General features: G+C 39.0%; 2 protein-coding genes across 2 annotated transcripts; one reads left to right on the top strand and one right to left on the bottom strand.

Moving 5' to 3' along the window:
• Positions 1 to 785: 785 nt before the first annotated feature.
• On the bottom strand, positions 786 to 4,781 carry LOC110044684 (mediator of RNA polymerase II transcription subunit 29-like). The gene is made up of 4 exons (XM_089291355.1): positions 4,666 to 4,781; positions 3,908 to 3,966; positions 2,514 to 2,598; positions 786 to 1,738 (listed from the first exon to the last, which is right to left on the bottom strand). The coding sequence occupies exons 1-4, from the start codon at positions 4,747 to 4,749 to the stop codon at positions 1,541 to 1,543; spliced, it is 426 nt and encodes a 141-aa protein (XP_089147481.1). The 5' UTR covers positions 4,750 to 4,781; the 3' UTR covers positions 786 to 1,540.
• LOC110044679 (WD repeat-containing protein 27-like) lies at positions 4,756 to 25,572 on the top strand. The gene is made up of 24 exons (XM_089291354.1): positions 4,756 to 4,946; positions 5,517 to 5,658; positions 5,781 to 5,908; positions 6,599 to 6,712; positions 7,102 to 7,153; positions 8,550 to 8,620; positions 9,277 to 9,596; positions 11,000 to 11,103; positions 11,323 to 11,414; positions 11,607 to 11,702; positions 12,070 to 12,188; positions 12,303 to 12,400; positions 13,597 to 13,678; positions 14,162 to 14,254; positions 14,613 to 14,719; positions 15,103 to 15,192; positions 15,322 to 15,497; positions 15,985 to 16,121; positions 16,479 to 16,576; positions 16,663 to 16,784; positions 17,566 to 17,766; positions 20,638 to 20,736; positions 21,503 to 21,566; positions 24,065 to 25,572. The coding sequence occupies exons 1-23, from the start codon at positions 4,806 to 4,808 to the stop codon at positions 21,563 to 21,565; spliced, it is 2,745 nt and encodes a 914-aa protein (XP_089147480.1). The 5' UTR covers positions 4,756 to 4,805; the 3' UTR covers position 21,566; positions 24,065 to 25,572.
• The last annotated feature ends 561 nt before the right edge of the window (positions 25,573 to 26,133 follow it).

Genomic DNA, 26,133 nt, shown 5'->3' with positions numbered 1-26,133 from the left:
TCGCACACTATTACAAAAAAATCATTAATTAAAAATAAGGAAAATATAATAATAATAAAACCAAAACAAAATGTGCTCAGTGACCAAAGAAGCATATGCTATCGTGTTGGTCACTGATACGGACCAGTGATCCAGCCTTTCGTTGGGAGGGGATCACCCGGACTCCCAAAAACGACTACAAATCGACGCTTCGACCCCAACGGCCGCGCTCATTTTGGTCAGATGTCCAAAGGGAGACAAAGGAGCGTGGCTTCTGGGGAATTTACATTCTTACAGATTTAACTAACGGTGCTGATTTTACATCGTGCGTTTGTTCATTTTCAAAACAATTTCAGTTCTAAGGTGCCTGAAAGGCAAAAAAAAAAAAAAAAAAAGGCGTATTACACGGCTCCCAAGCGTGTTCCGTCTAGGGAAATACGAGACACATGAAAGAGACGTATTTATCAGAACTATGAATCTGCTCAATTAAAATTCGGAATCAAGCGACAGTCTCTCACAAGAGCATTCAGTTGTCAATAAACGATCGTGTGTCCTGTATTTAACTCGACGCACTTTAATTCATGTTAGACGCGTTAAACTTCATAGACGCTTTATTTGTAGTCCAAGGTACCTATGGCCAATGAAGTCAACTATGCTTTTCGTTCATGAAGTATGAAAACATTCAGCTACCTCAAAGCTAAAAACAGTTTAAAACTAATCTTTTCTTGGCTTAATAATTAACAAATATGTCCCTTGGCGCCGTCACCGCCTTTTAACCACTACACAATTACAAGGAGCTAACCAAGGTAGCTTTTTCCCTTTTTATTCAGCACATTTATTTCAACACATGCAACACTTACATGAGTTACAAATACTTAACTTTACGTACACTTAATCCATAATTCTTTTCTTTGCCATCAAGAAATTCTTTTGTTTCTGAAAATTTTTCTTCCAAAATGCAGTTCGATATCTTTTATTGTCAAATCTCCTCTCTCATACGTTATTGTCGAAAATCTCTTAACCTTATCTATAACGTATCAGTGCTTTTCCACGACAATTTACACCGCATTCGATTAAATTCTGTGGAAGTCATATTAACGAAATGAATTATCATTTGGAGCCGGATCAGGAGGACGAGATATTTGTTACCTTCTTTATCTTATCCAGATTTTCTATAATATTCTTAACGTGAAGCAGTTTTTGATCATACGAGTTTAAACTTAAGTGAAGTGTTGTTTGAATAAAAACTCTGAGTAACATCGTGTCTTTACACTAGCACTCATCTTCGACAGATGCCTGTTCTGAACTGTTGACATCAAATGAATGCTAGTCGCTTCTGAGGCAAAGCCGTCAGGGAGTTCCGAGAACAAATGAAATAACGGCCTTTTCTGCTGCTACCAAAACCTGACAACTTTATCTCAAAGTTCGCCAATCTTTGCAAAAGAGCTTTTCAAATCTTCGGTTAAGCAGCATGGAGTTCATTCACAGCTGTTCTTCCAGTGGTCTATTTCTTTTTCTTGGATAGAGTGACTGCTTCACGGCATGCATATGACTTGCAAAACTAAGGTAGCTGTGCAAGGCAGAATTCTGAGAGCATATCATGAAGTTCTTTTGTGGCTGCTATCTGCGTCCGTACAGTAGATAGATACTCAATGTATGTCTGTGTGCCTGAGCTGTTTTCCGTTCTGCTGCTGATCACAGGTTTCGGTGTGTACTTTGCACTGTCCTGTGTTTGATTGACTGTTTCCCTCATCAGCCCCTAGAAAAAGAAAGAGTATATTTTGTATTTTAGGCCCTGTCCACGCTACGACGGAGGAACTTGAAAACAACGTTATCACTCTGAAAATGCGTCAAATGTTTTCCGTCCATACTACGCTGGAGAAATTTAAAAACGCGACAATCACGGGTCATTTGGGATTTGTGTTTGAGGATGACTGGGTCAGGGAAATCACGTGATTATTGTGACGCCATCGTTTTCGAAATGCTCAGTTTTCGAGGTTGGATTGTTTCACCATGAAATGAAATAACCAATCCAATCATGGTAAAAAAAACTTCCACAACTTATTGAAACTTTATTCCATTTACTGGGTTTGACATGTTGTTGTAGAACTTTTCTTTGTGTCCTTCAACGTTATTGGTTCATTGATGAAAGAGTTCGCCATTCTGTTCTCAGTTACTTTCTCAATTAACATTCGGATTGGTTTTAAACTTTGTTTTTAAGTGGCCTGGTTTTAGAGGTTGCACTGTAGGACCATTTGTTGTCTTCGTAACAAAGTCTTGCAAGTAGAAAATAAGTAGACAAGAATTTACATTCTTTCTTGCTTTTGAAAGTTTTAGTGGAGTATGAACTTACTCAAATTTAATTTTATTATTAGTTGAACCATGGAAACCTAGACAGGACAGAGACTCTTGTACAGCTCTCATTCTTCAACAATAATGACTTATAGTTAGTAATAGTTATTATTGATGACTCCTGTTTTTGTTTGGCCAGGGTGATGAAGAGTTAAGACACAAAACATTCAATTTGTTTATACCAAATAAAGCTGCAGCTGGTCACAAGCATTATAAAAGTCTTCTAAGCTTTTCTCAAGTCTGTTGTTTGCTCCCTCAACTGATTTCCTACACAAAGAAGAAACAGATTATTGACAACAATATTGATTTGACAAATACAGTAGAAACACATGAGTTGCTTTGCATCCATCACAGGGCTTGTGTTTTCCATCAGTTATTAAATGAAGTAAAGTGATCTCCATGTCGTGTTTAAGGAGCTTCACAGGGTAAGGTCTAAAGCTCCACAATCAAAATATGTTTCTCTTCAGGGGGTGGGTACAACTAGACATAGGCTGAAATTAATGTAATTCACACTGTGGGAAGGGATAATCTGCCCACAGACTTAACACATGAACTGTTGTTAAGAAAATGCTATCAATTTTTGTGACTTTACTGAAAATGTTGTTAATTTGAAAACACTGAAATGTTATCGGTCATGGAATTTGAACTGAAAATTACTAAGCACTAAATTTAAACTTCTTGTGGTAAGGATAAACATCATTTTATATTTTTATTATTTTAGTTTCCTTTTATTAGTTTTAATCATAATAACATTTTAAAGTCAGTTTTAGTGGTTTCCTGATGGAAACAAAGACATGAACAAATCCAAGAAGCATCCAAGAATGGTGAAAACATGACTAATTTCCACACCAGATAAAAAGTCACCATACATCAAAAGGAGGTAGAGTCACACCTCTCCCTCCAAGTCTCAAAAGGACCAAATAAAACCTGACCTGCAAAGGGTTAAACTGAAAACAAACTTAAGACATCTACAAAATACAGACAAACATGGCAGAATGATCATTCACACCTGTCCAGTAACAAGTGGCTGTGGTGCTTAGTTCAAATTTAGCACCAAGTGATGGATGCTCATACAAGAAGAGGTCTTATATAATTTTTCCTATGTTGCAGCTAGACATTTTACACCTTATAACATTTCTACATGACAAGATGACCAAAGTACTTAGTAGTTTGCAAACTGAAACAAGATACTGTAGTAAAGTTATTCAGAAATCTTGTGGCCTTGTGCTCAACTTAGATTGAAAGAAGAGAAAATTTTTGCAACTGTAGGAACTTTGTAAATACATGGATCTGGAAATTGAATAGAAGTAAAGAAAATGGTTTCTTGTACTGTAATGATGCACCTGTGGTCAAGAGGAATTCAAGGTTAATTTGCAATAATTATTGTTAATTATTGTAAAAAATGCTGGATGGGCTAAGCAACCCTGGTTAATGCTGTTGACTCAGAAAAAGGAAAAACAGAAAAGAAGAGGGAAGAATGCTTACTTGAGGGGGAAGTTATAATTTTCAAGTTTTGGCTGATAGAAGGGGAGTTTAATCAGAGAGTTATGATGCCACAATCAATCAATCAACTTACGTTCCAAGGTCGACTTCTGCATTTTGGTTAATAGCCATATTTGCCGATCTCATAACAATCTGTGGTATAAAAAAGATAATGGATTATTAATCTGTTATCATAACAATTTTCAGTTTATTGTTATGTTTTTAGTTATCTTCATGAAACATATCAAGATCAATAAAGGAGCCTTACCTTCTTTATATTTCAGTAACGGTGAAATTTTATATAAGAGTAATGACATTTGGGATCAGGGTCCAGTGTGTGATAAGATCTTAGGCATTACCATGGAATGTTAAAAATTTTGGGGAATCTTGGTTGTGCAAATTAGATGTACATGAAAAAGATGGTGAATGGTAAATGCGAGACTTTGCGAGAAGGCAAGAATAGCGTTTGTCTCTGTGAGCCCAAGTCATTTTGACTTCTTCAATTGAAGACCGAGACTTCAAAGTGTTTTTAAATGCGAGCTCGAGTTCATTTTATACCCGTCAATACAGACCCAAAAATTCTTTTCTGATTTTTACGATTACAGTAATACAGTCATGTACTTCATGCTTGAATAATAACTGCTTTTTCCAAAATCATCAGAACAAACATTTATTATTTAAGGTCAAGTAAGCTTGTATCAAGTAAAAAGTTTAACTTAACTTATATAAAGCTGTACGATGAGCGACTTTTGAGAGGAGAAGGGCGGAAAATGGCACACCCAAAAACTATAGTAACGCTCTGTAACGTTTAAGATCCTTTTCAGTGTTTCCCTAGAGTACTGGAGTTCTTACCGCAAGAGTTTCCTTAACAATTTTGATCCTTTGGCCTAGTTCCGCATCAAACGCTGAACCAGAGGTCGCCATCTTGGATTCCATTTGTGAGCCTGCACTGTCAGGTACCAAGCGGTCGTTATCAACAAGATTTGAACAAAATGGCGGCAAGTCACGATGGATTGCTCCGAGTTTCTTCGTCCCCAGGACAGTTACAGATGTCCTGTACAAGCGATTTCATTGCATTGCCTTTAACAAAAACTATTGTAGGTTTTTGGTGGGCTGGAGATTTAACTAGAAAGGTATGCTGCATTCCAAAGAAAATAATGGAATAAGCGTTCTTGCTAAGCTGAAGGAGTCTTGCAGTGTACAAAGCTGAAGTAGCTGATCTTTACTTTCCTCTGTGTGGATTTAGCTCAGAATATTGAAAGCATTATCAGTAATGACATACATTGGAATGTGTTTGTAGAATGAAACTATAAGCTTATGTTGGAAAGCATGTTGTATCTTTGCAGATTAGATCGATAAAACTATTTTAAACTGTTTTTATCACAATATTCTGAGCAACACAATTTTTTTTCTTGTTGTCAAATCGTTACAATTTGGTGAACTCTTAAATACCGTTGCCATCCTACATGCATCTCTGTAAATAAAATGGCCTTATGATGTGTTACAAATGGTTGCTATGGTAACAACATCTCTCAACAAAGTTATTTATTGACCTATTGTGCAGTCATACTGGCCTAATAGTTAGCGTGCAGAACTTTGGATTAGGGATGTGGGGGCTGGAGCCAGAGTTGTATTCTTGGGCGAGACACTACCCTCACAGACTAACCATACTGTTATTTCATTTTTCATATTTTGCTTTTCAGCCCTTACAACTATCTGGTCACAGTAAAATCATAAGTGCTACTTGTTTTGGACAGAAGGACAGACCCCTTCTTCTCTGCACAGCTTCAGAAGACTTTATTTACATATGGAACATAGACAAGATTCTAGCTGTTGACAACATCAGTAAGATTTATTAACTAATATCCCAGTTCCTAGAATTGTATTGACCTAGTTTATAGATTTACATATTAAGGATTAATTAGTAATAATGCAATATCAATATCTGACTTGTGTTTCAACTGTAGCTAGTGACCACAGCAGTGGAATACCTGTTGGTAAAGACTTGGGACAAGTACAGCACCTTAGCTTCAGTCTGACAGACAGGCTGATCACTGCATGCATTGAGAAAGAAATATGGGTCCTGAACATCCAGGTGAGCTGTTACAGAAAAAACTGAGATGTGGTAGATTGTACATGATCCGGATCATGTGTACAAAAGGCATCCATGGTCAAGTGACTATCGATACCATCGATTGACCCTCAATCAACCCTCAATCAACCCTCGATCAACCCTAGATTGACCCTTGAGCGACACTCCATGTACATCTCAATCAACACTCGATTGACATCTTTATCGATACTCAGTCGACACTAAATTGGCACCCAATCGACATTTTGATTGACACTCGATCAAAACCCGATTGACACTCGTTCGTCAGTTGGTCAATAGTTGACAGAGTGTCAACCTACTGATATATATGTCAATCGACACTTGATGGTGTGTCTCTATGAAAATTAGTCAGCTGTCACCCAACTGTTGACCAAGATGTCAATCGACTGTTGACCAAGTATGGATGGAGATGTTGATTGCTTTTCCAGAAGCAAACCGTACTGTATATACGCGTTGATCTAGGGTCTATTAAGGGTATTGATCAACACTCGACCACGGATGCCTTTGGTGCACTTGATCCCATGATTTTTGGTCCTATAGCCTGCCAGCAGGAGAGATAGAGGCACCTCTAGGTATTTCCCTTGCCTTTCCTCCTCTGCCTAACTAATCAGCTTTGAAACTAGATTCCTAGAGTAAAGATGTTTTTACATTTTTGTATAAATGTTTTTATAGACAAGTAAATTGGACACCCTGCTGGAAGGACACACTAGCCTTGTGACATGTGCAAAATTTTGTCCAAACAACGAGTCAATAATTGTGTCCATAAGCGAAGACAGAACTTTCAAGGTACATAAAATTACATGTTGATGTAATCATTAAAAATTTTAGTACTAGTCAATCATAATAACATCATGTAATATGTTACAAAGATAGCCTACAGTGATTAGAAATGTTTTTAATATTTGCATATGTGTTATGCTAAAACTGTCAGTCTGACAGTAGTATTAAGTTTGTAAAAGTTTACAGTATATGTTGGCATATGTTGCATATTACCACACTCATCAATTTGCTGGATGGAGAAACAATGCTAGATGGACGATTAAGCCACCATGTATTTTGTAGAGTGTATTTAGTAAACACATAGCTACAGTTTTATATATTTTAGCTTAATCATGTGGTCATTTTGATTCATGGTTTCTTATTAATTTGTTACTGTTGATCATTATACGTTGAAGGTGTGGGATATTGAACAGTCTTGCCTGGTGTATCAGTCAGCAATTTTGTCAGGTAGGATGATTCTGCCAGAACTGTCAAACTGAAAATTAAATTACTGTTATTTCCATTTTCCTCTTAGCAGTTGAAAAACCTGGATTTTTGCTGGATGTATTCAAGCATGAAACACAAATTTAAAATAGAGAGGAAACATAATTTTCTCTTTTTTGTGTGTCCAACCGCCAGAACAACATACATGTAATTTGAACCTAAAACAAATTTCAGGCTTTAAGTGTGAAGGCAGGCAGTTGGTCAGTTACTGAACAATTATTGGATGAAGTTTTTGTGATATCCAGAATAATCAAGGTCAAGGTAGGGGTTATCAGCCGAACCCAAAGACTGAGGCTGATAACCCTTACCGAGACCTTGATTATTCTGGATATCACAAAAAACAAATGTAATAATTGCTTTATCATACATTGAATGGAAAAAAAAATGGAAGACATGTTTTTGCTTCACTGATGGTAAGCAAAAAAAGCCCGTGAACTTGACAGATTACCCTTAGAAATCATGCACTGCGGTCGTACATGACATGATTACCCGTGACCTTGAGTGTCCTTGACATGATTATTGTGTAATCTGCAGCTAAATGATGTCACAGGCACTGATTTTGAAAATTCACTGTACACTTTCAGCCAATCAGAAAAGAGATATATGTATGATATGAGATGTATAGTAATGAAAATGAACATTGCCTGAAGATAAAGAAAAGTTAACACCCAAAACAACCTCCATAGAATGGGGAACAAAAACAACCCAAGGGTGTGGTCCAAGAAAAATTACAAGGAGCCCAAAGGTCCCTCACCATGAAATCCTGGGTGCTCAGCACTTAAGCTTATATGAAAAAAGTAAGTTTCTCTAGTCGCCCAAAGGTAAAATTTAGTCGCCTGTGGCACCAGGATGCTTCTAGAGCACATCCCTACAACCATTCACTCTCAGGCACACTGGGATCTATAGTAAGGATGTATGTATTACCAGTAAGTAGAAACTGGATGCATAGTGAGACAGAGGGTTTTTTGAGTGTGTGGTTCCAGAAAATAGCCACACCCACACCAAGTAGGGTTACTAGAAATTCCAAGGGGGAGGGGGTCTCAAAAGCTAAACTTTTTAAAGGAAAGTAGGAACCAAAACTGGAGTTTTCAGAGTTATGGAGGGGGGGGGGGGGGTCAAACCAAAAACCCCTCTGTGGGAAGGGTATGATACTTTCTGAACAACACAATTTCCTCTTCTTTTGTCATCTGCATTAGCTTTGGTTGTCACATCCGTGGACATGATGTAGAATACAATATTATCATGTTCTCTACAAATAAGGGCAGTTTAATAACCAGAGGTTAGCTGACACAAGAGATGCTCTATTTCTTTTGGAGTGGACTTATTATTGGAAGTTTACAAAGCCCTTGAAATCTTTCAGCCCACCCATTCCTTTCACTGGATATTGACACTGTTCAAGATCAGATGGCTATCGGTTCTGCTGATGGAAAGGTAGTTATAAATTTATTTAATAATGGAACAACACAACTTATGAAAGAAAAAGTAAATCTTGTCCAATTATGGCTCCCATGATTGTAACATGTTGAATTATATTCAAGGGCTCATGAACCCAATTATTGGCTTATTGTAAAACCGAAAGCTTAGGATATTCCTGTAATTTATGATTCTTGTAAAAATGGCCTGCAAATGCAGCTGCCTGGCATTTCTTTTCGCTGCATTTGAAGCCTAGTTAAAAATGTAAAGTAGTAACTAATTTTTATGTTCCTGGCTTTCAAACTCTATATACTAACAAATTGACGTCAGTTTTTCATGCTTCTGCCTGTTATTGATCATGAATTTTGTCATAACATTGTCAAAGTAGCTATGGATCCACAAGGTGATACCCAAGTGGATCCACAGACCACTTTGAAAATGTTATGACGAAATTCATTGTCAATAACAGGACAGATGCATGAAAAACTGACATCAATTTTTTTTTTACAATAACAGAATGTCAAAGTGTCCACTTTCACTCAATGACACATTGCATAAATGATAAATTCATGTGTCTGTTCGCTTATTGACAATGAAAATTAGCCGATGAACATGCAAGAATTTCTGCAGTTATCGTAAAATACTAAATTGCTGATACTTGCAATATTTTTAAGGTTCACATGTATGACCTGACATCTGATGGTGGTTATCAATGCCTATTTGAACTGGATATGGGTCAGCTGCTACAGAAATACTGGAATCAGAAGGAAACATCCAAGGCCACATCAAGTGATGGACCATCGTTCATCAGCAGTCAGCCATCATGGCAAAAGCAGGTTGTCCCTGATGATGAAAAGGAATCCACTTTGGAGCCAGGTACAACGGTGCTTGGTGTCTGTTTTATCAGGAATCAACAACAGCCCTGTGCTGAAGGCAACTCTAGTGTGGCTCTACACAAGGTCCTATTTGGGTCACAAAGTGGATCAACTATAAAGTAGGTAACACAGGAATTTTGTAACGACTTAGGGGTAGTTGTTTTCTTTGGACTCACAGTGAAATAAGAGTGTTGTTTCTGATAGTTATTAGATATTAGACTCTAGATCAGGATCCCTGTGTTGAGAGCTTACCAGGGTTGTGTCATGTTCATGGGAAAGACACTGTCACAATGTCTCTTAGTCTGCTGGCGGTCTTTTTCTCTCTTGAAAACAGGTATTCATAAGGCACGACGTTTCCGACTAGAGGGGATTGGGGCAAGACATGGGCCTGGCACTCGCAAGAAGTAAAACAGACCTTTTTATCTTGTCTCGGCCCAAACTCTTTTCCTCCATATCACCCTTTTGCATTCTTGTTCACAGACTAACACTTCTCTGACCCTAAGAGTAAAGACCAGCTACCAGCAGTCTATCTTGTCTGAAATATCTTGTAATTCCCACCATGATTTTGAGAGAAAACAGACTGCCAGCCTTTAGTGCATATATGGGTTATTGACCTTAAGTGTCCAGTTGGTGTGACTGGGTGTTTGCCAAGTACTATTTTTTGGCATGTTTTTTTTTTTGTTTAACTGAGATGCAGTCGAGGTCCATAAACATTCAAAAGGAGTAAAGCCAATATCAGTCTTCTTGACCAAACAAGTGTGGCTATTGAAGGATTTATATTTTTACATGGCATAAGGAACAAAATTCAAGATAGCCCATCTTGGCTTCTGGGGTAGCCAATCATGGGATTTGGTTCATCTTGCCTTCTCACAGAACTAGCCATATATAAAAATGAGTAGAACCATCTTCTGCTGGAACCTACAAATAAGAAAGTTCTCAAGCCTATCAAATGAAAAAGGCAACTCTTGTATTGACCCTGCACATGGTGAAACCTGGACGTCTTTACCAGCTGTCCAACACGCGCTGCCCATTGGATTGTTATGCCTAATTATTATATGGCTGTGTCTCACAAGGACTGGGAACTACCGAATTCACGAATTTGATTGGCTGAAATTGATATTGACCACAGTCTAGATTTTCCCATCTAGACCGGCATCTAGACCGGTTTCATTTTGCGTTGAAAAAGTAGCAAACTCAAATACAAAAATGTTCACCGTTTTCTTTTATTTTCTTCTCAATCATTTATGGAAGTGCCAAAAAGCCTGATGACAGAAAAAAGAGTGAAGGGTACGAGCAAATTTTGGCAGGTTTAAGTTAAGCTCATCTCTGTTTGCAGGCAAAATGTCAGCAAATCAGTTACATTAAACAAATTAAAGTTTTCTTCTTTGCCATATAATAAACATCTTATTAACCGAGCTTAGTCGGTCAAGATTCTCCCATACAGACCTCCAGCTCGGTTAATAAGAGCTAAGTAAAAGACTCTTACTGAGAGTAATTATATTGTTTTTTCACATACTCCTAGGGATGTATTTCATGTTCCATCTATTGTTGCCATAGCAACCACAGCTGCTGTTCTTCTACTTAACTGTAATAGTCGAGAGCCACTTTATATTCTAGACTTCCAAGGTGAGTTAAAATGAGTTTCTCTTTACAAAATTCTGTCCTTCTTGAAATGGTTCAATTTAATACGATGTTGACAATTATTGAATAATTCTACATCCTTGCAAAGTTTCTGGCCACTCAACTTGCAGATATCAGATTTCATGGTGATATTGTTTAACAGCAACTTTTCAGTTTGAAAAGAAAAAAAAAAGAGTTATTATAATTACTTTTTGATTTTTTCAGAGCCTGTTTTATCCAGCAATGAACTTGATGTGATACAGTACAAAATATCTACACCAGGTTCATTTACCTTTGCTGAAAGGCCAAACGGTAGTGTAAGTATCAAGCAGAGAAAACAATTGTTTTGTGTTTTAAACACCTTCCATTATTGCCAACGTAAGATAGAATTGAAATGCTCATTGCACTCTCCACAGGTGACTCATCTCCAGATTTCATTGCTGTATAATTACATCAGTAAAGTTTCAAGGAAGAAATCCAAACTGCTTTTGAATTTTGTCTTGTTTCAGGTTACCTGTCTTATTGGCAGCTTGTTTCAAAACACTGTCAATGTTGTCAACATTAGAATTCCGTCAACTAACAAAGAAGTAGAGAATGCTACAGAGGTATGAGATATACCTGCTACATGCTGAATATTCTGTCGTTTAAGTTTTCCCCTTTTCACATTGCTCTGTTGGTTCCCTAAACTTCTATTAGAACCAAATGAAACACTAACGAGAGCATGAATTGTACAATTTTACCAGTGTGTGTTTACATCTCCTCTCTATTTTCTAAGACGGCAGTTCAACACACGAAAAGAACCGTAAATGCAGAGTATGAGGAGGTTGGGCACTGCGCCCGTCCCCATCCCCCTCGTGCTAGCTTTGCTAGTGATCATTTTTCGCTCACTTCATGATCAGAAATCGTAAAGGGGCTCTGACTAGTCTAACGTCTCCTCCTTTATTTTAATTCTGGGTTCCTGTACCTTTTTAGGTCTTGTCTCAAAGGTTATTCCAGTCAGTAGGTTTGAGTTCCCTTGGCAACGAAGTTGGGGAAACGTCAGCGACGAGGGGAGCAGAGATGGCAACAAACACTATTACCGTGCTTTCAAAGTATGGTTACCATGGTTACGACAGTGATCAACATTTCAGATCATTTCATTTCTCCTTACAATGTTAATCCATTTTCGAGCGAAGGTTACTTCTTTTGTTTTGGTTTGTTTTCAGCTCTCCTCTCTGTAGTAATTCACCCTTAAAAGCAGAGCTTGTACCAAAAACAGCAGCAAAACAACAACAACAACAACAGAAGAAGGCGTCCCAGAAAGGTCAGTTTTGTCCGACAGTTTTTCTCTGTGTATTCACCAGTTCACAACGTGAGAGCATCAGCGTTAGCGCATCAGCGGGCAAGTACATACATACATAGAAACAATTGTTAGATGATAAAGGTAAATTAGAGAACTTAAGGAAACCACGACGGTAACGGCAACGAGAACGGCACCAAACAAAAAGGTTTAATGAGTAAAACAATGGCTGTGCACGTGAGTTATAAATCTTTGTACATTTCTTACCATCCTCAGCAAAACAACAACGTGAAATGACAAAGTCCTGCGAATTTTGGAGAACACGAACGACGGCGGCTAATTTTTCGTATATTTATTTGGAATTGAAGACCATTGAACGCTGGCGTTACATATTAAGCTTGAGCGAGTTCTGAGACCAATAGGCGCTCTGAACAGATCTAGACAATTTCGAAATTCGAAGATAAAATATCAATTCATTTTTTACGAGGCGTTGTCCTCGCGGTCACGGTGGTCATTGTTTAAGTTCTCTATTAACCGCCAAGGCGCGCTTGTGAAGAGAACTTCTGAGCGAAAAAAGTGAGTAGCGCTTTCCATAAGTTTTTAACACTGTAGGCGTATGTATCCGATTACAGGTATCCAATTGCAAAAAGTTGTGATGTGATACCTATGATTGGACACCCACGTGATCTCACACAGATTACCTAACAAATAAGCGCGCCGAGAACCAATCACGTTCGAGAATTTTGTTATAAATACGATTAACAATGGTAATAGGACTGAGTGGAGTCCAATTCGGTCTGTAATCATACAAGTGATTAACGAAATCGGACGACTGCGAAGCGGGAGTCCGATTTGTTGATCACGAGTATGATTACAGACTGAATTGGACGACGCGAAGCCCTGTTACCAATTAATCAAAACTATGACAAAATTCGAGAAACGAACAAACCATCGATTCATCGCTGAACGATTAAACGTCGTTATGAATGCTGAAAAACACAGCAGTTTACTCAACAAAGTGCACCGCAACAGCGCGCGCAAAATGACGCTTACTGTCCAATTACAACCATGACGCGTACACTGTCCAATTAATGCTCAAATCGGGCTGCTGATAGCCAATCACGTTCGAGAATTTTGTTATAGTTTTGATTAATCAGAAAACACTTGTCTGAGTCTTATTAATGCTAAATGATCTTTGTTTTTCAATTCAATATTTTTAGGGATTAAAACAGGCGTTCGTGATCAGCCTCTCACATTCCACTCAAAAGTCAAATCATCTGGTTACACCGCGGCGGCTCCAAGGCACGTTTCGTTTCGTTTTGCTTTGCATTTTTATTCTGTAATATAGTGTTGTCCGAGGATAAAAGTTAGATCTTCAAGGGGCACAATACCCCTTTCAAGACTTTTTCTAGGAGCAATGTTATAGCCGGATTATTAACAACCAGCTGTCATTTTGTGGTGCTTGACTTCCCGCTCTTTCATAAGCGCGGGAAAGTCATGTCGGGCAGGTTACAGGGGTTTTTGAGTTTGAATCCGATTGGCTGAAAGACAACGTCTACTCACTGATTGGTCAGAGCAAGTTCGGGTGTTAGATTTCAGAAAAACTCATTCAGAGAGCAAATGCAAATAAAACTAATCTAAAACTTGCGCTCTTGTACAAAATTTGGTTTGCTTGCCTGTTTTTATATTAAACTTAATGTGTTCCATACTGCGGGGTTTGTTTTTATTTTTCGGCCTCAGTGACATTAATTTTGTCTTTTTAATTTGTCTTGTCTACTTTTACAGATCTAAAATGTTTTCCCCAAACACCAGCCATTCAAAGTCAAAAACCACTACAGTTTCCTTGAAAAGGGCAACCTTCTCTTCCTCAAGCTCCGGGTAAGTTCGTTCTTAACTAAAGATCGCTTATTACTAACAGGCAAATTATTACAAGCGGCTTGTTGTAAAGGTTGTTACGGATATACATACTATATCTGGCCGCCATATCCACTCATCAAAGTGATAAACTAATATGGGGAACTAATACTAATGAGTTCAGTGTTTTTCAGATATTGTTTGAGGTTGTTTCTTAATAGCTTGGCTGCATTAAAATGTACTGACTGCCATCTTTGATGCTTTCAATGCAACCTTGGTCTTAACCTTTTGGTAAAAATGATCCATTGGAAAGCAATAGTTAAGACTTAATATACACATTACAGACTTAAATGTTTGTGAATTTTACACTTTCTTTTCAAAGGGCAACGTTGAAGGAATACCCGGTAGATAGCGAGGCGCCAACTAATCTGCAGTATAAAATTCCGCTCACTGAAAAACCCACTCCTATCAACAGCGTCGTGTTTGCAGGTACGACTGTAAAAATGTGTGTTTTTTGTTCAGAATTTGCCATTGATAGTTGTGTTTAACTGCACTCCTTTCTGGCGTAACGCTACGCTGTATTGACTCCCGCCACTTTTCCTAATCTGCACCGTCCACAGAGAAAACCAGTTTAAGTGTCTTGGTTTCTTCTTTACTCAAGTATAAAAACTTTACGAGACGTTGTTTAGAAACGGTCAGCCCACGTGATATCTTCACCCAATTGCTTCTTGACCCCGCTTGGCAACACTAGCGCGGAAAAAATTAATATATAAGCGATGAATAGCGTGAGAAAATGTGACCAACTTTATTTGTGCTCAAGTTAATTTGTTTCTGCTGTGTGTTTCTTATCATGGCTTTTTGTTGATCCACAGGAGATGGAAAGCATATCGCTTGTGCTCTAGCTAATAAGAGTGCCCACATGTTAAGACCTCCGCCTTCAACCAAAGAGACAGTGTTTACTGGTTAGAATGCCCTTTGTTGTAACTCCCTGTTATATTTATCTTTTAAAAAGGGAATCAATCCATGTCGTGATCTTTTGGTCTGAATACAAACTAAAGACGATTCTCTTTTTTTCTCTCTCTCTCTCTTAGGTCATGACGGATCAGTGACGAGCGTTAACTTCAGCCACGACAGCCGCTGGCTGTTGACGTCATCATGTGACAGGACAGTCAGATTGTGGAGCCCCGCCCACTCAGACTCTTTGATGGTATTCTCGTCTGTCAATCATAACTTTGCCTCTGAACTTGGTAGTTCTGATAAAGTCAAGGTTTGTGTGGTTTTCGATTGAACTATATATCGCCAGGTAATGCTTAAGATTGTTTGTAGTATCTTTAAAAAGTAGTTAACACCAAAACCAAGCTTGATCTGACAGCTCCCTGGACGTTCGTCGTTCCTGTCACCAGATTGATTTTCCAGATCTTTCCAGTCGTACAGTTCTTGTTTTCCCGCTCACGCTGCCGTTTTCTTGTTTTCCTGTGCTTTTCCACAAGTTTCAGGTTTTCCCGCACTTTGTACCGGCTTCCCGTTCTCGCTTCGAATACTAAAGTACGGTGGGTGTAGACAAAGTCTCCTTATCAACTAACTGTCCGTCTTAAACGATTAATCCGTGAAACGGGGTTTGAATGTAACCAGTTGGCTTATTATTGCAGTTTACGTACTGTATACCCGATCCTTTCTGGAGTTAGTTATCAAATTCCAGACCAGTTACTACCTTAAGTAACAGAATTTCTCATATAATATCTGTTTCTCGACAGGATAACCCTCCTTTTGGTAAGGAAATAATCCAAGCAAAGTTTTATTATGTGGACAAGTTTGTTCTTTTAGCCAGTGGTAATGGTCTTCACATGTACAAGTACCACATTGACGCCGGGCAAAAAGATGACGTGAAAAGGTCAGGTCAGCGGTATATTGAATTCTCCACATGCGTAAAACCATTATCAACGCATCGATGAAAGAGAGGCACAATCTCGAGTTCTTTTTAAAGTGCTTGTCCATTTTTTGTATAGTAAATGTAGCCAAGAACGGTCAAACCTCCACAAACGGCCATCTCTCTAAAGCCATAGACATTTATCCACTGGCTCTTGACCCTTTTAACAACTGGACCCACGATATTTTCGTCTCGGTCTTGCCCCAAAACCATTCACTCTACTATGGTATAAATCTACCCACCGCAATTCGGACCGTAGATTTTTTTTTCTAATGCAACCTTTCACCCGCGCTGCAATAGTGACATGATTTTTGTGTGCAGATACCAGACGAACAACAAGTACAAATTGGTAAAAATCTTTCATCAGGAGAGAGCGCAGCAAATAACCTGTTTCTCCGCTATCAACGGATTTCATTCCTGTATCCTTTTGTTCTCTCCCTGAATTTTGAAAAAGATGGTTTTAACAAGTAGCTGTTGTTTATTGTTTCTTTGACATATTATCCAGATATAGTTTTGTGCTGTGGCTCCAATAAATCCATCCAGGTCTTTGATATGAACGCGGCTCGCACAGTCCGGGTGGTCCTGGACGCGCACTCTCGGCCTGCACACACGATACAACAGAACGAGGTAAATCACAGCTGCAATTAATTCAATTTGTCATTTTTCCTGCCAAAGCAGATGTATCTTATCGCCTAACCCTGCTAGACAAAAAACACAAGAGTTTGGATGAAAGAAAAGCGCTGAGGAGTGGTCAATGCGCTCGTTAAAATCCATTGGGGCTTTTATCTAATCATAACACAACTTTCAAATGAACACAATATGTGTAAGAATTACAACTTGCTATAATGTAACTATTTGGTTATTCACATAGCGTGGTAAAGACGTTAAACTCAGGAACACCAAGAACAAATCCAGCTAGCCACTACAAAAGTAGAACGGAGTGTTTGAAATTGGAACCTGTAGATCACGCAACAAGCGCCTTGAACCACGCGGGCATGCTAAGGGACGGCGCCCTTTTTTTCGGGAGGGGGAGGGAGTGGGTGGGTAATTTCCAAATAAAAATTCCTGCACAGCAAAAACTGCTAAAAAGAATCGTCGTGCAATGGGAGCCACAAGAAAAAAATCGAGCAAGCGCTTTTGACTAACCAGGTCCTGTGTTTGACTCAAAAAATAATTCTTGCACAAGCTATTGCCCACCAAAACAAACATGCGCAACCTTGAGGTGGAAAAAAGTTCATGCCCCAGACAATCGCCCAAACCCCTCCCCCCCCCCCCCCCTTAGAGAACATCATGGTCCGTCCCTAACTACAGTAATCCTGTATGTGTTGTGTGATTACCGAGGATAAATCTGATCCGCGCACGTTCTTGTATTTATGCCACTTCTTTGGAAAATGTCTCACTTTCCTAGGGTTCAATGTTTGTCTCACACCCTCCTAATGCCTACGACCTGTTTTTGACGGCTGCAGTGGGTGATGGGATAAAATTATGGGACTTGCGCACTAACAGGTGTGTTCGACGGTATGATGGTCACGTGAACAGATCTCAGCCAGTGGGTGTGGCGATCAGTCCGTGCGCAAGATTCATTGCGACTGGTTCGGAAGACAGATCGGTAAGTCTGCTAATACAATACTGGCATTACGTTTAATTTTCGAACTCTTTTTTAAAAACCCTTTTTTTATATAGTGCACGGGTCATTTTGCAACTAATGTGCGTTGGCTTTTGGGCTGGCGTTACATATCTTCGCTACACAGTGCGGACGAGCCCCAAGAAGGGCGAAACAGCTGTCCACTGTTGCGATCCTACTTTATCGGTTCTTGTCATGTTGGTGTCTCGAAACGTTTTTCACGTAGTATCAGCCTTGCAGTCTATTCCTTTTTTAGCTCATTTCGGACAAATTTCGGGCAAAAATTTCGGAACTGTGAGGAAACATAACTTAAGTAAATTTACGCCTAGAAAACACGAATTAGGTGAAAAGACATGTGTGAAAATGATAGTTTTACTGCACCCTCGAGGTTTTACAGATATAATGAGTAGAAATTAATACAAATTCTATCAAGCCGTTATGTAGCTCAAGCAGTGTCTCAACTAGAGTTTGCTTCATAAAGGAATCTCAGAGCTTTAGAGCTACTTCAAAATTTTATACTGTACTGTAAATATTTCGGACGCTTAAAATTTCGGACGGTTAAAAATTTTGGACAGTTTTATTTTCGGACACCGTTTTTGTCCGAAATTAAAATCGTCCGAAATGTTTATTAAGTAATGCATTCAGTTTAGATTTTGAGCGTGCTCGTTGTAATGGTAAACAGAGTAGAAAAAGTGTTGATCAAAATTTGTTTCACGCTCGTTGAATCTATATAATAAAGCCCATCGGGAAGCTAAAGCCATGTATAATACGGTGATGACATACTCCTGTTATTTGATAAAAAAACCCTTTAGAAATGTGGTATGAGAACTGCTGTTTGAGAAACTCTCGTCGGTATCGTCGTGTTTTCCGAAAGTACAATCCTGACTCTGCCGAGCTTTCTTTATCAAGTTGTTTAGTAAAAACTGTGATAGTTTCTATTGTAATGTGGAAGATATTCAATCCTTTTAAGACTCCAAAATGTTCTTTAAAAAACCCAACATGGCCACGGGAAAATTTGCGTTTGGCTTACGACAGAACGTGATACGCTTGTTCGATTGATCCGAGCCTAATACGACACCATATTTTAGCCAACACTTCAATATTACATGTCAATACCGTAACCAAGGGTGTTATATATATCAAACAAAAACAAGACTTCTGGTAAAAGGAATGTTAATCCCTTCTTGGTCATCAGTCATGTGTCGATGTATCTATACTCTGAATATCGTTATTACATTTTGAAAATGAGATCAATCATTAAAATCCCCGACATTAGCTTACATTACGCCTGATATGAATTTACGAAAGTATTATTAGACCACAGAGAAAGATTTTAGATCTTTTCCTCGACGATTACGCACTGCAGTGAGTAGTGCAAGCGTTCGTGTTTTCTTTTAGCGAAATTTTCGCTTCTCTTCAACAACGACTGAACGACTGACTAGCAAAGTGCACGTGAACAGCTCGTGTGAACATGAAATGGCCAGTTTCACAGCGGTCCACGTGATCAGGTCATGTAAACCGTCCATGTCAAAAGTTGTAGTCCAATATGTGTGTTACCTTCCTGCATTTTATTAGAAGACAATTTCCGAGGGTATAATGATATTTTACAAGCTAGAACGGGGATTTACGTCCACGGGAGTTGTAGGGGAGGGGGAGGTGCCGTTTCTCAAGTTGCTTGTTATTTGCGAGAGAAATTAGAAATGAAAACTAAGAAACAACCAATAAGAGTGCACGGATCTCCGTAGAGCTAAGTCAACTGTTTGGAATTTTTCGAGTCGAATCTCAGAATGGCGTGGGTATTGGGCGGCGACTTTACAAGCCTCTCCCATCCTGTTTCTCTTGAAGAGTCAATGATTTAAGAACTATTTCAAGTGGGCGTTGTTTTTGTTTAGAAACTGCAGATTGAAATTATTTTCGGTGTCGATGAATTCAGGTCGTCGTAATTTGGCGCACTATTTACTGTATTGTTGATCTGAACCAACATCGTATGTTATTAGGTCAATCGGCACGCGACAGAGTCCAAGTGTCTGAGAAGTTTAACAAACCTTGATCAGGGTTAATCACGCGAATTTTATTTGTGCGGTACTGTCTCAGGTCCCGTCCACATAACGCCGGAGAAATTTGAAAACAGGTGTTTCACGCTGAAAACGCATCAAATGCTTTCCGTCAGCATTACACCGGATAAATTTGAAAACGCAACAATCACCGGTCATTTTGGATTTGTATTTGAAAAAACTCGGGCAGGAAAATCACGTGATGATCATCGTGAGGTCATCGTTTTAAAAAAGCTCCGTTTTCAAAATGGTTTCGTCTACACTGAACGAAAAGGCGGCGTTTTCAAATTCCTCCGGTTTGGAGAGCGTTTTGAAAAGCTCCGTTTTCGCGACGGATTAGCGTGGACGGTAGGCCTAATCGTAGAAATAAAGCCGCGTTTTCAAATTTCTCCTGCGTAGTGTGGACTGGACTGCCTAACTTCTAACTGTGAAATTTGAATTGGAGGTTGTTCTAAACCTTTGCGATCGAGAAAATGCCTAAAAATTTTATAAAAAAGCATAACCTAGTGTGTGACCATTTTAAATAGCTAATGAACACTACTGGAATTTGTTGATTTTTATTCTTCAGCAAAATGAAATCTACCGTCATACTTTCGTATTACGCGAGACAATTTTTGATGATCACATTTAGCACATCTAAAAATTGTTTAAAAATCGTGTAGCGTAACATACCGTTGCTGTAAAAATTTTCTGTTAAAAATTGTCCTCAAAACTCTTCTCTTGTAACATACCTTTAGCAAAATGAGTATATCTCGCGCGTTCAATCCGTGCATTGTTTTCATTTAATCTGTTTTCATTTCAGGCTTACTTGTACGACATTCGAGGGAACACATTTTGCCATCGTCTAACTGGGCATACCGACGTTGTATCAGGCGTTGCCTTTCATCCGGCTCGGCCTCAGGTATTAAGGGTGTTCTTTAAGAATTACACTCGTCATATCACCATGACAACTCGCTGATTGGCCTGTATCGCATTTATAGTAACTGAAAGTACGATTGGCCCGAATTTTAGCCTCCTCCAACTCCCATGATCGATACATTAGATAGGAGTGTAAAGGAACAAGCCACAGTTTAATTGAAAAGGCAAAAATTCCGCCACTTTTCTGGGTCACTGACCAGTGTGATTTATGGCAGCCCTCCTTGTCCAAACCCTCGCATGTCAAATGCAACCAAACATGTACATCTCTAGCAAATTCTAAGACCACGATTGCAACAGTTTATCTTCGTCCTGAGGACTTACTATTTTTCTACTCTGTTTCAGGTTGAAATATAAAATGGTCATGAATGGTGGCCTCGAGAAATGGCGACTTTATTACGAGTTGACAAGAACGTTCTCTTAGAAAAAGAGAAATTTTTGAAGAAACTATAACAAAATATTTACTAGGGACAATACTAATCCGCAAAAAAAACCTCATAAACTGATCAAGGGCCGCAGGCGGCAAGAATTAACTGTCGCTAAGGAATCACTAGCCAAAGTTTGGCGCCATTAACTGAGTTGATAATTTATGAGCCATGATATGTGGACTGTGTAAATCTCACCTGTATGTCAATCAGTTTTTCTTTCCGCGAAAAGTTCTGATTTCTTCGTCTACGTAAAATAACACCGCGAAGGTACCGTTACCTGCTGCGACTTCTTAATCCAATTAGTCTTTTATCTTTTTTTCTTAGCTTGTTACCGCCTCGCTGGACGGCAAGTTACGGTTTTATTCTGATCAAGTGAAGCAACTTTGAGGTACGTTTTGCCTAAAATATGTTCTTGTCACCTACGAGTGGACTTGCCTTTGTGAGCGACAAACGTTGGGGAAAACCAAACTGGAGAAAAAAGGAACACTTAGGTGATAAAAGTAAACTAACCCCTGCAGCTTCAAATGCTCGCTACGGCAGTTTAATGCACCTTTTTCAACTTCAAGTTGGGTTTCCTAGCTAAGTGCTCCTCTTGCTCACCAACGCAGCCCAACGGTTTCTTTAGAAACTAATTCATTCAGTTGACGAAAAGTGAAATAAATAAAATCCCTTGCGCTGTGAAAACCGGGCTGAAATCTGCTAGAGTAGTTAAATATAAAACGCGAGATCCACCAGGCATAGTTTGGAATAAACACCGGGGGAGTTAAATCAAGGAAATACGGCATTTCAACTGTAGGAATACACAGTCTACAATCAGTGTGAGTACCTAAGCTCACTTACCACGCTACCGGAAGAAAGCACTTGTCAAAACTGTTGTTGTTGTTATTGTTGTTTTCATTCAACACGGCTGGATAGTTTCATCTACGTTGCTATATTTACGATAACATCGAACATGGACTTCGTTTAAACTATCAGAAAACTTTCTAAAGAATTGTAATAAGTTACTAATGTAAACAAGGTATACGCAGTGAAGGGAGAGCTTGGAAAGGAAAAGGAAAACGTATACAACAACAGCTTGAAGATAGCAGTACCATGAAAGACAGTCGTTGCAGACTTGCTTCATGAAGTAGATCACTCTAAGATTAAGAATTAACCCCTCTATTTTGACAGCCATGCACCTTAAGCTTCACTGAAGCTTGCAAGAGACCCGCAGTTTATTTGGGTTCCAACGTGAAATTTGAGAAAATACGGTACGAGAGGACATACAAGCTGGTTTCTCGTGATATTCGAAAAATAAGTTTATCCAGGTTGAATAATCCCTTTTCTTTTCTCAAACGTTTTGCGACTGAGTTCGTGTTTCGATGAATAAATTATAAACCCTTGTAGAAACACAAACTACAGTGCTTTAGTAAACATAACTTCCTAAGTTGAAAGCAATTTATACTGATATTTACTCCACTTGATCCAGCAAACGAGAGATCTGCCCACGTTTCAGTTAAAAATTGTTTTCTTCGTGGAATTGTTTCTGAAAAAGAACTCATTCGAGGTAAACGATATTTGTTTTTTTTTTTTTCTGCTGTCCAAACAAAGTTACGTGCAAAACTTCACTTCAATTGAGCGGCATAGCTTAGATTCGAAATGTGGTCACGTCCGAGTTTTTCTGCTCCAGATTTGATTTTTTCGAAGTCCAAACGAGTAGATTAGCGACAGGTGAGTGTAAAATCGCATAGCACGGCACAAGAGCTCTGTTGATTTAAGACCGGCTCCGATAACCCACGGATTAAAATAACGGAAGGTGGGTCGGGGATTGTCCCTCCTTCGACCCACTCAGTTTAAAAATCTTGCGTAGTTGTTTGTAAAATGCTTGTTTTTCGAGGAACCACCTGTTACATTAATTGCTTGTGCTTGGCTTACATTCGGCATCTTGACGAAGTTTCTAGCATGTTACTCGACCGATTTTTCGCCTGGTAACTTAGCAAAAGAAAATGGTTGTGATTTTATATGCTGGACGTGAAGTCATGCATTTCAATTTCCGGTTGCAGGTGGCCGTTTCTTTTTTCTCCCCTCCTTTTTACTGCCTGAGTAACAATAAATACACTGTTGACAGCAGCAAAGGATTTAAACACGCCAGCAATCAATAATTTGCCTGGATGCCTACAAGAAAGCAGAATACTTTGTAAATGTCCATTCCGAAAGCGGAAGTGTTGCGGACATGACAGGATGCCAGTGCCGTTGTTTACATTACATTCCTACGGCTTCCTCCAAATATGGAACAACTGTCAATGCTACCTGTCATTCTTGTCCAAATAAGGGGGGAGTGACGTCAACCGTTTCGATGGTTGAACTTGGGAAGCAAGAAAAAGGAAGGACAATATTCGCCGGTCTGTGATTCCTTAGCAAAGCCGTTTTATCTTCTCTTTTTTGTTTCTGGAAGACAGCTCTTTAGCCGATTCAGAAATTTTCCGCAAACTTTAATCGTAAAGTGACAGTTTGGATAGCAGTATTTGCAAATAAGGATTGATATCTCTGCGAATTCCGGGCTGACAGTCGGTGAGTTGTAACTGATTAGACCACTACTTCACCTACCTGCTAACTTTTGACAATGTTACCACCTCGTACTTAGCTGATAGAGATTTTTCAAGGTTTCCTGGAGAACATTGATTGAGCAAACGATTGCGCTGAAGAAATGTTTTGTCACTGCGTGAAACAAGCGGTTCTGAATTTCGCAACTGTGATTTGTAACTCAATTTTCTGCAAGATAAGCGCATTTTTGTCCGATCTACAGCCCCTACATTATTGAAACCTTTCTAAAATGTCAAACTATGCAATGGCTAGCTCAGCCCCTGATAATTAATACTGCCTTTAATCTTTCACCTTTTCTTGTAGGATGATAACAGAACGAGCTCACGGAGTTAAACGAAAGCTACCTGAAGTTGATGGCGATGGAGAGTTTCACGGCCGTTGTCTTCAACGACAAACAGTGTTCAATATTTCGATCTGCAAACTGCAGAAAAGCTTCACTAGGCCAGAGCCTGTCCTCTTCAGGACCGTGTTGATCTCTAATACGCTTCGTCTCATCGAAGAGGACATCAGAGAAGAGCGGAGGACTTTAGAGACCACAGTTTTGAGCGAACCTAGCGACGGAAAAACATTCGATAGAGCAGTCAACAGAGCTGAGCCAGTAACTCTCTCTGGCCACAATATCGGCACGCGATCACGCGAAACTTCAAAAAGTTCGCTAACTTTTGAGCAAGAGCTGAATATTCTGGGTGATAAAATGATAAAAGAACTTGAACTCGACATAGAGAAGACTAACGTAAACGAAGTGCGCGCCAAAGGGAAATTAGAAGCACTAGTTCAAAACCCCTCGCGCTCCGCCGATTCGAACAACAATACTTCGAGCTTCGAAGAACGCCACGAACGAACTGAACGAACGATCACGGATGACGTGATTCGAGAATTCACATGTGGAAGTCTTCTGGGGCTGGAATTAACCGAAGAACTCGAGTTTAAAGACGTTGATGTTTCGCTCTACGACTTTGACGTTCCCAACGGATCGTTTCCGATCGATTTTGATGAATTTTGCAGTGCTTGGAACCTTGGATCAACTAGCGTTGCTGCACGAAGTTTGCCTTCGAGATGTAGTGACAGCGTAAAGCTTGAAAGAGCAAGCGAACACGCTTACGATGAACTTGACCAAGTAATGCAAATTCTAGTTGGATCGTAGCTAAACTAGTATCTGGCCATAAATTTCAAAGTGAAAAAAAAGCTTTAGAACGTTGTTTATTTCTACAGTTCGCAGCAGAGGTTACAGTCTATTTAGAAAGACGAGTTAGAAATTAAGATAATATTAAGTTTCAGCTTGTGGGCTTTAGTCTATTTATATTCGGTTTTGCCGATAGAATCCACAACTTTTTTTATATGCAATACGAAATAAATATTTTATGTGAATTTGGAGATGTATTTGAAGTTGTAACAGAATATTTTTGCAGCATATTTGTAGGTAATTTATACTGTATTATAATATCTCTATGTATAACACGGCAAGCTTTGTAAGTTTACCGTGCTTTTAAAATGCAGTCTGCAGCTAAATAATTACGTTATCCAAATAGGAAATTATTGAGTCAAGCCACTCGAAAATATTTTATAAAGAAGTCGAATTGACTGATTTATGGAGCTAGAACATTCGCATGCCTAGCTGTGAAGAATTTGGCTTATTTGCAGTTCCTTTTTCAGTGCAATGTTTTCTTAATTTGGGAATACTTATGTAGAACGAGTGCCATGCAAATGGCTGGAAATGATTATGAATTAGCTTAGTTTTTGATTTACGATCTCTTAATGTATTGTGATAAATGACAAGTGGGCTAATAAATCATACTTTTGAAAATTTACAACTTTGTGGCGTGCTAACTTAAGGTATATTCGCAACTATAGTAACTGTTCTTCTCTTTTTTGTTGTATATTTTCTTTAAGATATGCTAATAACAATATATCCAATTCACGAAGGGACAGCCAACTCCCCCCACCCCCCAACAAGTGCAGTAGTAATCAACCACGGCACCTCATCTAACATTCAAAGTTATACTGAAATTATGCATAGACTGGTTTCTTTCATAAAATATCCATAGCCTGCACACAGAAGATTGTTGTTGTGAACCCCTCATCCCTCTGGAAATCGTGCACTCCTTTAAATTGTTGGGACCCCTCAATCCCTCAGAATTTTCAATGATCTCCCAGGGGGTCCATACGAATATCTATTCCCTGGAACTGCAGAATAACGTGTTTCAAGCTTTTTTTCTTTGCATCTTGTAGATCTGATAACCAATTCTGTGGACTGGATGATTTGTTCTCCATCTGGAAGAGCTAACAGGTCACACGAGTTTTTTCTGTACACAAAATTCTGCAGCACCAAGTGTTTCTCATGACTCTGAAATGATTGAAATAAACGGAATAGT

This window comes from Orbicella faveolata, unplaced genomic scaffold (genome assembly GCF_042242905.1).
Source record: "Orbicella faveolata isolate gen_17 unplaced genomic scaffold, um_ofav_v1 contig_24, whole genome shotgun sequence".
Taxonomy (NCBI): Eukaryota; Metazoa; Cnidaria; class Anthozoa; order Scleractinia; family Merulinidae; genus Orbicella; species Orbicella faveolata.
The sequence above is the reverse complement of the archived record's forward strand: the minus strand, read 5'-3'. Positions and strand labels throughout refer to the sequence as shown.

Excerpts from the sequence above, each read along its gene's own strand:
- LOC110044684 (XM_089291355.1), bottom strand. The coding sequence starts at position 4,749 with ATGGAATCCAAGATGGCGACCTCTGGTTCAGCGTTTGATGCGGAACTA. Across the intron at positions 3,967-4,665 it reads TTGTTAAGGAAACTCTTGCG|ATTGTTATGAGATCGGCAAA; the intron begins GTAAGAACTCCA and ends TTTATACCACAG. Across the intron at positions 2,599-3,907 it reads GCAGAAGTCGACCTTGGAAC|GAAATCAGTTGAGGGAGCAA; the intron begins GTAAGTTGATTG and ends TTCTTTGTGTAG.
- LOC110044679 (XM_089291354.1), top strand. The coding sequence starts at position 4,806 with ATGGCGGCAAGTCACGATGGATTGCTCCGAGTTTCTTCGTCCCCAGGA. Across the intron at positions 7,154-8,549 it reads TCAGTCAGCAATTTTGTCAG|CCCACCCATTCCTTTCACTG; the intron begins GTAGGATGATTC and ends GAAATCTTTCAG. Across the intron at positions 11,703-12,069 it reads AAGTAGAGAATGCTACAGAG|GTCTTGTCTCAAAGGTTATT; the intron begins GTATGAGATATA and ends GTACCTTTTTAG.